Raw genomic sequence first — 13,168 nt, forward strand, 5'->3', positions numbered from 1 at the left:
TTGTGGTTGCCAGGTCCTACCTTCTCACTGGTGGGGGTATTTGGGGGGCATTCCCATTCCTGGAAGGGGCAGGGACATCAGGGATGTCACACAGTGACGCTCTGGTTTGAGGGCAAAACTCTGTGGTAAAATTGCCCTCAAACCATAGAGTTTTGCCCCAAAGGCAGAGCATTGCTATGCGACATCCCTGGTGTGATGATGACTGTCACGTCCACGTGACGTCATCTTGTCGAGGATGTCCCACACAATGTGGCTGTTCGGGGGTGGGGTTTCCCCTGCTGGCCAGTGGCGGAAAGGAGCACCAGGAAGTGGGGGATCCTGTTAGATTGCCGCTAACAAAGATCCAGAGAGTGATTTCAGCAAAAGTGAACAGCTTTATTGAAGGTACGAACAAGCGCTTGAAAAAGTCATAACCAGAACAACTTAACATTGGGAGCTAGGCACCTTTTAAACATTCCCGGGCTAACGTACCCATGCCTCTGTACAATAAACAACCAATGAGGTTGAGTGGATAAAGTCCAATGAGAGTACTTCCCTCGCAGGGACTAGGTGCAGTTCTGATTGGTCGTTGTTGAGGAACGACCAATAGCACGTTAGCTCGAAGGAGCCTTCCTCTGGCTCGAGCTTAACATGGGGAGTCAATGCGGCGATTCATGTAAGACGTTTCAATACATTACAGATCCCACTTGGAAGGTTGCCCAGATCTTGTAACTCTTGGCTTGCTTTTTCGCAAGACATTTAAAGTCTTTTGCAGCATGAGAATGCACACTGAGAAACGCCCATCCTTGAAGCTCACTTGATCAGACCCATCACGTTGTTAGGCACTGATTCTGGGGCTGACTTGTTCCATCAATCTTTCCCTTAGTCAGATTTAGGCCCGGCTTCCTAGCCCTTGGTATCCTTAACTGTCTTTCAACAAAGCAGACAAAATGTCCACTGCCCTCTTCTGCTGGTAGAAGTTCTGGATGTTGGGTTCATCTTGCCCATAAATGTATCATGGAGGTGTCTCTCTGTCATAAATAGGGCTGCCAGGCCCCTCCTGCCAACCAACATGGGACTGGGGGGGGGACTTACTGGGAGGAGCAGGGAGGCCCAGCTGACGTTGCAGCAACATTTCTAGGTCACTTCCAACATGACCCAGAAGTGATGTCATCACACAGCAACATCGGGGCAATGTGATGACATCACTTCTGGATCATGTCGGAAGTGATATAGACACATCGCTGCAACATCAACTGGGGCCGACTCTTTTTCTGGGTAAGTCTCCCCTGCTGGACTGCTGATTGGCGGGGTGGTGGGGCCTGACAGCAGGGGACTCCCACCTCCACTGAGTGGTCGTGGCACCCCTAGTCACATACCTGTTGTTGTTCTGTCCTCTTCAGGTAGGAGGCTTCTGGAGCTTGGTGCTGCACTTATATTCTTTGAATCCTCTGCTGTATAAGGCCAGGAAACAAAGGATAAAGATTAGGTTAGGAAGATGAGGTAGGCTTCGCCATCTGCCATCCAGGGACGGATGCACTATAGAATCATAGAGTCACAGAGTGGGAAGGGGCCATACAGGCCATCTAGTCCAGCCCCCTGCCCAATGCAGGATCAGCCTAGAGCATCCCTGACAAGTGTTTGTCCAGCCCCTGCTTAAATACTGACAGTGAGGAGGAGCTCACCACCTCCCTAGGCAGCTGATTCCACTGTTGAATAACTCTTACTGTAAAAAAGTTTTTCCTAATATCCAGCCGGTACCTTCCCACCCTTAATTTATACCCATTATTGCGAGTCCTACCCTGTGCTGCCCACAGGAACAGCTTCCTGCCCTGCTCTAAGTGACCGCCCTTCACATACTTCAAGAGAGCCGTCATGTCCCCCCTCAGCCTCCTCCAGACTGAACATTCCCAAGTCCCTCGGCCTTTCCTCATAGGGCTTGGTCTCCAGGCCCCCAATCATCCTCAATGCTCTCCTCTGCACCTGCTGCATTCTGTCCACATCCTTTTTGAAGTGAGTAGTCTTGTTCGAAGCAGGACCAGAAGGGAAGACTCTAGTGTTGTTAGTAGCTGCAGAGGGATTTTGGCCAAGGAAGTTTGTCGTGTAGAGCTAATACCTGCAGAAATTCCCTCTTGTACTCTATGACTAGAAGTTCCAGAACTTTATCTGTTTTTGTTTCCAGGTCCCCTAGCATGATATTGGCCCTGACCTGAATGGCCCAGGCTTGCCCAGTTTCATCAGTCTTGGAAGCCAGGATCAGCCATGGTTAGCATTTGGATGGGAGTCCACTAAGGAACTCCAAGGTTGCTATGCAGAGGCAGACAATAGAACACCACCTCTCTTTGTTTCTTGTCTTGAAACCTCTACAGGGTCACCATAAGCTGGCTGTGAGCTGACAGCACTTCTCACCAACCAGCATGATCTTGACACTGGCCCCACTGGTGGACCTCCTGATGGCACCTGGTATCTCTGGCCACTGTGTGACACAGAGTGTTGGACTGGGTGGGCCTTTGGCCTGATTCAACATTGGCGTCTCTTATGTTCTTATGACAGGTAGAACCAAATGTTCAAACATAGACACAGGTCTGGGAACCCAGGTGCAAAACAGAAGGGGATGGGGTGGGAGACTTCCAGCAGAGAGGGCAAAAAGGAGGTCCTTAACCCTTCCCTCTGCTCGGGGTTCAGAGGCATCCTAGCCTCTTCCCCCCACCCACCCACAGTGTAACCAGATAGTGTTTTCAGTATCACATGGGAAAGTAGTAGGAAGGAGGGGGTCGCAGGGACAACAGAGTAAACTGATGAAGGGTTAAATATGGCCAACCCCATACTTCCTCCCCACCTTGCTTGGCAGCAGTCAGGACTCCCGCCCCCCAAACTGGCTGCCTGGTATCTATCCAATACATTTTTAATCCCGCCCATCTCACATGGAGCTGATGACATGCCCCGTCCTTCCCTAATATTTCCATGCAATAACCCAGGCAGGTAGTGTAGAACTGAGAATCCTGGAGACTCACAGCCTGTCTGAGTAGACGATACTGACTTTGAAAGACCCAGGGGCTGATAATCAGGCAGCAGGAGGGTGGGGAGCTGTTCCTGTGGGCAGCAGGGGAGAGGACTCACTGTAATGGGTTTAAATTAAGGATGGGAAGGCATCGACTGGATATTAGGAAAAACGTTTTCACAGTAAGCGTTGTGCAGCAGAGGAATCAGCTGCCTAGGGAGGTGGTGAGCTCCCCCTCACTGTCAGTCTTTAAGCAGGGGCTGGACAAACACTTGTCAGGGATGCTCTAGGCTGATCCTGCATTGGGCAGGGGGCTGGACTAGATGGCCTGTATGGCCCCTTCCAGCTCTGCGATTCTATGATTCTATGACTCCATATGTCACCTGGACAGCTTCAGGGAAGAATGGGGATTTAAAGGAAGGTCTCCCAGATCCTAATCCAACACATATGAAGGTGTCTTATATTGAATCAGACCATCAGTCCATCAGGGTCAGTATTTTTTTTTTTAAGAATTTATTTTAAGTTTTCCAACTTTACATGCAATCACATTACAATTTCATACATTTGGGGGTTAAGTCAGCTTTTTTCTTCATACCAACAGAAGAACAATTTAACCTGAAATGGCTAAAAGCCAAAAGGGTCAGTATTATCTACTCTGATCGGCAATGGCTATCCACTGGTCTCAGACAGAGGTCTTTCATATCATGTACTGCAGGGTCCTAGATATGCTGGGGACTGAACCTTCTGTACGCCAAGCAGAGGTGCTTCCACTGAGCCACAGCCCCTCCCCCAACCACAGTCCATCCCCACACTAGCCCCTACATCACACTGGGTCTAGCTCCCATCTGGCTTTAATTCTTATGAACTTTCATGCCTGTGGTCAATACACTGCCTCCTATGGGGAAGTTCAGGAATTACAAGTCAGACAAACTGAACTGACCAGGTATCGTTTGCAAAGTAGTGGACTCATCTATGGAAACCGAGGACTCCGAGGTGGTAGTTGTCACATTCTCCTCCCATCCAGGGTTCACGGCTGTCGTTTCTGAATCTGTAACAATAATTTTGTAGTTTAAAACACTTTCATTGAATGACTAGCAAGTAGGAAAGGCTTTATTGACTTTTGATTTTGTTTTTTTGTTCTTAAATGTGAATAGTTTCTGACTAATTTCTGTTGGAGAAGGTTAGGAGGCCACAGTGAGGAAAAATGGTTGAGGTGGAAACCCAAATTTCTCCCTTCCTCAAGCTTGTGTCTGGTATGTATTCAAGATACCCATGTACCTCTCTGAAACCTCTTTTATTTTCTTCCACAGAAATGAAATGCTCCTCTTAACCTACTTAAGAAACTACAAAGGACAAAATCAGGAATATGATCCAAGGGGGCACAAAACATTCTCTTGGCCCAAATGCTGTTAACCCCCTACTGTCCCAAGGGTTCCAGACTTGTTCCCACGTCTTCTGGTTCATGTACTCTCTCCCACAGAAGAGAATGGGCTGAGAATGTCAATATTCATCAGCAGAAGGAAGAGATCCAATCTAGTTCCTGTTTAAGTAGGAACCCCATATAAACTACTTTGGAAGAAAGGCTGGCTATCAATAAATGAATAACAGCTAGTTTGTTCTGAGCCTTCACCTGTTTTTGAGCAAGGCTTTCAGGGTCAGCATGTGCAGTTGGGCGTGGCATGGAGTTACTACAGCTCCTTTCCTTTTTTTTTCCATCTCCAGAGGCTACTACAGCTCCTAGCCTTTATCGCCTCCACAGCTAGGCACTGAGATAAAATTCTCAGGATCTGGCACTCTGCCTCCACAACATATGGAGAATCAGGCTGTGGAACAGTCATCAATGCGTTTTTGAATTCTTGAGAAGGCCAGCATATGTTTTGCCTTCCTTGAGGAGGTTTTCTGTTCATTGCTGATAAAATGTTTTACTGTAATATTTCCTTTGCTAGTTTTCCAAGATGTCTTTTTTTGTATTAATAATCATAATATTTAGTTTCCTGTGAGGGTTCCCCCCCTCCCTTCACATCTTGACATAATCTATGTAAAGATCTAAAATACACACACAGTTCTGGAGATCCTCGTCCCACCCAACCTGCCAAAATGACAAATGACAACCATTCTAATCAAGGGACATTTCTATGCAGGGGGCTGGAAAAGAGGTGCAGGAGCTCATTAGCATAACTTATTAGCAAACTTATTTGCATATGCCACACCCTCTTACATCACCGAAAGTGTGTCAGAAGGCAACACCTTCTGGCTCCACTGGACTGTTTTGGATTGCTAGCTATTGGGGGGTGGGGGAACGTGCAGTTCTGCCCTCACAGAGGAGGGAGAGCTTGTACCTGAAGGTGGGCTGGGGGGGGGGCTCTGCAGCTTACCTGGCTGCTTCTTGCTCTGAGGGCTGCTGGGAGCAGGGGGCGGGGCTTGTTGCATGTGCCCACCCCCTGGGCTCCTTACTGCCGGAGCTCCGCTCTTGTGCACTCCCGCAGGAAATGACCCCTGTTTCTATGGCAATTGCAGGCTCTCATACCCAGATCTCATAACCCAATTTATGCCTGGGAATTAAGATTGCAGGGAGATGCCCTCCTGACTGTTCCACCAATTGAAGACTCTTGTTTGGTGGGCCTTTTTTGTGGCAGCCCCACAATTATGGAACAACCTCCCCCAGGGAGGTGCACCTGGCCCCCCTCATCGTCAGCCTTCAGAAGGCAGTTGAAGACAGTTTCATTCAGTACCATATCTTGAATTGATTACAGCTGTCATTGTTGGCAGTCCCAATTGGAGTTATTAACCTTGGACTCTTATGGGTTTTATAGCTGTGGTTTTTATTGTGTTTTTAGAATGTTTTATTTATATCGTAAGCTGCCTCGAGTTCCACAAGAGGGAAAGGCAGCTAATCAAGGTTTTAAATAAAATAAGATAAATGCTTGAAGAAAACATGCTGTGCCTCGTCCCAAGGGCTCCCCAAACGAGGCACTGCTGGGATTTTGAGGAAGGTAGTGGGCAGCACCACAAAATGGCCGCCAAGCGGGACATGCTGTCAGTTTCCAAGCCTAGCTCAATGATGGGGGCAACTATTTTTCAAACAGGCACTCTCTGCAGACTCAATGGTGATATATCCTGGGATCTTCTACTTCAGTGAGATATAGGAAAGCCAGGATTGGCTTTTTGCTTTGGGAAAGAGGTACTTTGTGGAAGAATCAAGTGGGCACCAAGAAATACAGTGGGTACCATGTTCTGTTGCATCACCCCTTTTACGATGATTTCAGATATGTATTCATCCCTCCTATCCTCCAAAAAACAAACAACCCCCCCCAAAAAAAAACTCTGGGAGATTAGAGGGATGGTATCCCTCCCTTCTTCTAGCAGACCTTGAGCCTGGAATGATGACAGATAGAGTTGCTAGATTCTGAACAGCTGTTAAGTGTCTACTGTGGTTTGGTGCTAGTCTAATGAAATAGATATGCTATTTGTATATTAATTATGCATTGGTTTCCTGTAAATATATTTGTTAATGTATAAGTTTTATATATACAATTATATGTGAATTGTGTTTTAAATGTTTTAACGTGTTGTCCGTCACCCAGAGCCTGCTCTGCAGGGTGGGCGATTCATAAGTTCAATGAAGAAGAAGAAGAGGAAGAGGAGGAGGAGGAGGAGGAGGAGGAGGAGGAGGAGGAGGAGATTAGATTTATACCCCGCCCTTCACTACCCAAAGGAGTCTCAGAGCGGCTTACAAACTCCTTTCCCTTCCCCTCCACACAACAGACACCCTGTGAGGTAGGTGGGGCTGAGAGAACTCTGACAGAGACTGCTCTCTTTCAAGGACAGCTGTGCCAGAGGTTGTGACTGACCCAAGGTCACATCAGCAGGTGCAAGTGGAGGAGTGGGGAATCAAACCCTGTTCTCCCAGATTAGAGTCCGCGTACTTAACCACAACACCAAACTGGCTCTCATTAATAAAATAAAATACCCCGGTGGGTAGCCATGTTGGTTTGAAGCAGCAGAACAAAGTTTGAGTCCAGTGGCCCCTTTAAGACCAACAAAGAATAGAATATCTAGAATGAAACTTTGTTGGTCTTAAAGGTCCTCCTGAATTCAAACTATGTTTTATACCGTCAGTCTGTGACCACAAATGAACAACTGACTGTCATGGTGCCCCTGTGCCATCACTTTGGGGATCACTGATCTTAGCTTCTTCATCTGCTAAGAGACAGGCAAGAGACTGAAGCCCACAGAGAACATGAGGAGGCTAATTGACTATCACTAGACGTCCAAGTGGACCCACATACCTGGGACACGACCAGGATCGGTTCCAGGTTTTGAGGGGCCCTGGGAAGACGGTGCCCAGAGGGTCCCTATCTGCCTACCACAAGCCCCCCCCCACCTGTGTGCCTTGTACCTTCTCTCACTTATAAACCCTCTCACTGCCCATGCTCAGTTCCCCACACCACCTGTACCCCCATTCCCCAACTGCACTGGCCAGTGCCTGCAGCTGGGAGGGCTGCTGCCATGGCCACCAGCAGCATCACCTCTGTGCACCACATGTCTTTCCCCAGTGATGCTGGGCAACTGTGAGCATGGGTGGCAGAGCACTTCAAGTAAACAGGTGGGGAAGGGCATGTGTAATGTATGATGTATGTGAAACATCTAATTGACTCGCCATGTTGAGCTTCGTCCTGGGCTAGGATCCAAATCCATCCAATCGCATTGCTAGCCCAGGAAGCACCTAGCCAATCACCTTACAGCATGTTCCCTGAGTGGGAACGTCCGTGATTGGTCCTTATATGAACAACCGTATTGGTTGGTATTTGTACAATGGGTGTGGCTACATTAACCAGGAGAGTTTAAAAGCAGGACAACCGCAATGTAAAAGCTGAACTGTTCTGTTCTGGCTATCAGATGTTGATCCGTGTTGGAGTTGTGTTCAAGTTGAAGAATAAAGTTGTGTTCTTGCTGAATCACTTTCCAACTTCTTTGTTAAGCAAGCGACTTAACAGCATGCAGACAGGGCAAGGGAGATGCGTGGGCCCCACTGGCAGCCATCCCTCCCAGGGTCCAGCTGGCCCTGGACAAGAGCATGAGGAGGCAGCATCTTACCTTGTGTATCCATAGCAGCTACAAGGCTCACCAGAGCAAGCAGCAGAATGGGAAAGGGCTGGAAAAGAAACAAATAAAAATGATACAGCTGGGCCCTACATATATCCCTACGGTTTATTTATATTTATTTACAATTTGGATTTATTACTCGCCCAGTCCCTGAGTACTCAGGGCTCTGAGCAATAAGCAACAATAGATATATAATTAAAAAATACATATAATAAAACACTTGTTAGAACCATTTTTAAAATTGTGCTCATACATTGGATTTCAGACAGGAGAGGTAGGGAGAAAGCATGAAGGGGGGGGGGGTTGTCAGCTAAGATGGCGACCATTGCTGTCCTCAACCAAAAGCCTGGCAGAACATCTCTGCCTTGCAGGCCCTGAAGAACTTCACCAGGTCCCCGGTCACACAGGCCAGACAATGCGCGCGCCGGGGGGGGGGGGGGGCGGGCGGGTTGCCTGGAGCAAAATAAAGCACGGTAGCCCGATCACATGGTCCCCCGAGTCTCCATGCCTCGGCTGTTAGCTGGTGATCACACGGCAATGCTGCAGCGTGGCAAAGAAGCGGTGCGGCGCGATCACACAAGCGGAGCAGTACTGCTTTCAGTGTCATGTTCGTGCGCATGCGCTTATGAAAACATCCGGTTTGCGATGGGACGTGGACGGGCGCTGGATGCCACGGAATACTAGCACTCCCGCGATCAGACGCCCACCCCTGCCCCACGTTTTCCAGATACTAGTGCACTTTCCAAGGTACTTTTTAACTCCGCATTTTTGGCAGGACGTCACGAGTTGCACTACGCTTACCAGATGTTGCGGTGTGATCGTGCACCGAAAATCCGCTTGACATTTGTGGCTCTCCCATGGCAAATTCTCTGTGTGAACGGGGCCCAGGTTCCTCAGGGCATGGATTTCATTTGGCAGAGAGTTCCACCCGTTGGGAGCCAGAGCTGAGAAAGCCCTGGCTCTGATCAAGGACAGCCAGATGTCTTTGGGGCCGGGGATCATCAAGATGTTGTCCTCAGCAGAGCATAAAGCTCTTCGGGGGACATACCAGATGAGGCAGTTCCAAAGATACATGGGTCCTAGACCACTCAAGGCCTTAAAGGTCAATACCAAGACCTTGCCAGCTCCAGGTTGGGAAATACCTGGAAATTTGGGGGGGGGGTGGACCCTGAGGAGGACAGGGTTTGGGGAGCGGAGGGACTTCAGTGAGGAATAATGCCATAGAGTCCACCTTCCACGGTGGCTATTTTCTCTCCAGGGGAACTGATCTCTGTCACCCGTAGATCAGTCATAATCCCAGGAGATCTCCAGCCAACACCTGGAGGCTGACAACTCTAGATACCCCACAGATCCCACTGACCACAGTGTCTCAAGGTGGTGTATAAAGGCTTCCCAGTAGACAACATAACCAAACCAAAAACAAGAGAAATTCAACAGAGGATATTGCCAGTCAATGAACCAGCCCATACCTCCACCATACGACATCCCACACTCTAGAGTTATCTGCCAAAAGCCTGTCTGAATAATACAACATTGAGTCATGTACAGAACGTACCCCCCTCCCAACATCCCCTGGGAGCCTGAGGCTACTGCCAAGGAAGTGGTTGGCTGAACATCTCGAAGGAATTCTATACTAGGGGGAAAGTGACCCCCCCCCGAATCTCACTAAATGGCTTCCCCCACACACACACTGTGATGCTGCAGGAACAAAGAAACAATCCAGTATTTGGTTATATGTGCATCATTCAACTTCCCGAGAGATTTCATTTGAAAAAGTCTAGCCCTTATGGAAGGACAAAGGGTTGTGGGTAATATTTACTGAACTTTCAGAAGCCAGAGTAGTGAATGAATAAGATTATCAATAGCGGAGGGTAAAACTTCAGAATCCTTTCCCCTGTGATGACTCATTAAACTGGCATAAATTATGCAAATATACAAACATTACAAATAAATTAGGAAGAAAAAGAAGACGAATACGTTTTCATACCCTGCTTTTCTCTGTCTTAAGGAGTTTCGAAACAGCTTACAATCGCCTTCCCTTCCTCTCCCCACAACAGGCACCGTGAGGTAAGTGGGGCTAAGAGGATTCTGAGAGAACTGTGACTGGCCCAAGGTCACCCAGCAGGCCTCATGGAGAGGAGGAGTGGGGAATCAAACCTGGTTCTCCAGATCAGAGTCCACTGCTCTTAACCTCTACACCACACTGGCTCATTATACATACATACCCGTATATACATCCATCCATCAATCCATCCATCCATCCATCCATCCATCCACCCATCCATATCTGTCTGTCTGTCTGTCTGTCTATCATGATGGTACAGAATTTTTGCCTTAAGCATAAAAAGCCCAAGTTACAGAGGGCTGTCATCTGTGAGTTCAAACAACATTACAGACATTTTCCCACATATGCCTATTTCTTCTCCCAAGAGACTCATCATGAGTCATACTTTAAGCATTTTTTAGATGGCTTTTTGAAGCCCCCACCCCACCCAGTTGTCAAATGGCGATTATAAATTCCTCTAGAATTGGGAGGTTTCCTCCTACGGAGAAGAGCGGATTCCTTGGGTGAGGGAAAGCATAAAGTTACAGGCGGGAAATGAAAAGAAAGTGCAACTAAATACGACAGAAAATCCAAATGTGTGTCATATGAATTTTTTTAATGAGCAAGACAAACCGAACCTGAAATTTCAGTGCACATTCTTAATGACCGAATATCCTACACTTCAAAGGCAATCTAAACAAATAGTGCAATACTATGCAGAATTATGCCACTTCCAGCGGGTTTACACTGGAGCAACTCCGAACTGGGTTACCCTTCAAATGGTATGCAGCTCAAACCTAGGCAAGATGACTCAAAGAAGGGATGCTAACCTCCAGTTGGGACCTTGGAATCCCCCAGAATTACAACTCCTCTTGAAACTACAGAGATCAGTTCCCTTGGGGGAAAATGGATGTTTCAGAGGGAGGACTCCACTGTACCCACTGAGGTCCCTGTCTGCTCCAGGCTCCTTCCCCAAATCTCCAGGAGTTTCCCAATCTGCAGCTGGATCCCTACCACCAATGCTCCCTCTAAGCTGTGGAATCTTGTGAGCAAAAATTCTACTTTGTGAGCTACGGGTATTACAGTTGTGAGCAGGCAATTTGGCTACTGCATAAGTTAGGTTGCTCTGGAGCCATCCCTTCCTGAGCTAAGACAAAAATGTATGAGCCGGAGGCTAAAAAACTGTGAGCTAGCTCACACTAACTCAGCTTAGAGGGAACACTGCCTACCACCCCCACCCCCCATTGGTGGCTGGGGAGACCTGCAACCCTGCTCTGAAGTAGCCCCCACTAAATTAAATGGGACTTACCTGAGAGTAAGTGTGACTAGTAATATAATTCTGAGGAATAAATACACAGACATATGCCCAAATATCCTGCTGTACATAATCTGGTAGGTTGCCCAAGCCTGTGGTAGACCTTCAATTCCATCAGCCTAACTGGCATTTTTGACTCTCAAGTTCTTCTAAGATCTCAGGTTCCCTACAGATGACAGACATCCAATTGACTGCAGAGCTGTACTTTCCGTTTCATCCTCTGGAGCTAAGATACTGGCATTTCCCCCAGCAACCGACAGTGCTGTTTCTCTTTGACTTCAACTGAAGACATTGTGGCAGGCAGGACAACTCCCAAAGAGGTGGAACTCATGAGGCAGCCATGTGAGGAGAAGGCAAGGCTTTGAATGTTCAGACTGGTCACATCCTCCAAAGCAGTCTGCTGGAGCTACCAACACCTAACAGGGCCTCTCTCTCCGCCTCCCCGTTACCAGGACAAATTACTTTTTCAAAGCCTCTCCTGCTGGATTCTTTCCAATCCACCGAAGGCCCAACATCACTGCCATTAACAAATCTCCTCCTACCTGCAGCACTGTAACTGAGAAGCGGTCTTTTGTTTTCTGTTCTCATCCCTCAGTCTCTTTCTCTCCCTGTCTGTCTGTCTGTCTCTCTCTCTCTCACACACACACACACACACACACAGGCACCAAAGCATGCTCTCCTCTTAAAACTGAAGTATTTAGTAACAGTCACCCCACACAATCCTGCCCGAGAGGTTTCACCTTAATTACAACACGCATCTGCCAGTTCCTGCAATGAAAAAAGACTCTGGAAGTGAAACAAAGATGGAGTGCAAGAGACAGGCCAGAGATACCTGAGAGGGCAGCACATCAGTCCACTTTACTCTCCAGACTGCAGCCTGGGCCTTCCGTCAATCCCAGACCCCTCTCCCAGACCCACTATCCCGCTCTCAGTTTGGACACCTGGTTTTCATTTCCCTGGAGCCAGCGGCTCTGATTTCTGTCACCGTGTCCAATGGGTTAATCCCTGGCGGAAAATTATCCCAGCTGGCCAATTATACCAGAGACAGGAAAGGGGGGGGGTGGAAGCTATTCTTAGATGAGAGAGTTGGGTGGTCTTGTGCTGGAGAAAGAAGGGTCACTCACCTTCATGGCGGGGCCTCTTCAGCACCGGGTGTGCAGCGTGCTGGGTAGCTGTGAGGGAACGAAAGGGCCCCACCAGTCATTTCCTCCTCTTGCCACTTCCTGGCACTGGGGACTGGGTGTGAGTCACCGGGGCACGTGTTTCTCCACTTGTATGTGTGTATATATATCAAGTCCAGCAGTATGCGGGTGTTTCGGAGTGTGTCAGCCCGTGTCCGGAAGTAAAAGACTTCTCAGGCTGCGAGGACATTAACCAAAGTTCTGAAGCGGAGAGGGACCAAAGCAACAGTGGATGCTCTGCTTGGCTGGCGAAACGGTACATGCTACACAGGTCCTTGGTTTACATTCATTTGTACGATATTTACTATTTGTATAGTGTTCCAAAAGCCAGAGACTGTACAATGATTAAATTATGGGAGATGGAGAATCATGTTTGTGTTTCTGGTCTAAAGAGACAAGACTCTAAGGATGGGAGAAGACACAAAATGGCGAGGAATAAGTGGCTGATCCAGATGAGATTCTACCCTTGTTTATGCTCACAGGTACCCACTAATGTGATGTCTTTCTTTCTGTGCAAGCATGCTTTTGTGTGCTCCTTCCAC

The 13,168-nt window shown here is 48.0% G+C and overlaps 1 protein-coding gene across 1 annotated transcript in view; it reads right to left on the reverse strand.

Annotated features, from left to right (window-relative positions):
* LOC107109589 (FXYD domain-containing ion transport regulator 5-like) overlaps positions 1-12,659 on the reverse strand; it is a 25,119-nt gene extending 12,460 nt beyond the window's left edge. The window contains exons 1-4 of the mRNA XM_015410254.1: positions 12,570-12,659; positions 8,078-8,135; positions 3,921-4,028; positions 1,359-1,433 (exon numbers count right to left, since the gene is read on the reverse strand). Of these exons, the coding sequence (XP_015265740.1) occupies positions 1,359-1,433; positions 3,921-4,028; positions 8,078-8,135; positions 12,570-12,575 (247 nt within the window). The 5' untranslated portion in view covers positions 12,576-12,659. The remainder of the gene's footprint in view (positions 1-1,358; positions 1,434-3,920; positions 4,029-8,077; positions 8,136-12,569) is intronic.
* Positions 12,660-13,168: the final 509 nt, after the last annotated feature.

Source organism: Gekko japonicus, unplaced genomic scaffold, assembly GCF_001447785.1.
Source record: "Gekko japonicus isolate JY-2015 unplaced genomic scaffold, Gekko_japonicus_V1.1 scaffold1267, whole genome shotgun sequence".
Lineage (NCBI taxonomy): Eukaryota > Metazoa > Chordata > Lepidosauria > Squamata > Gekkonidae > Gekko > Gekko japonicus.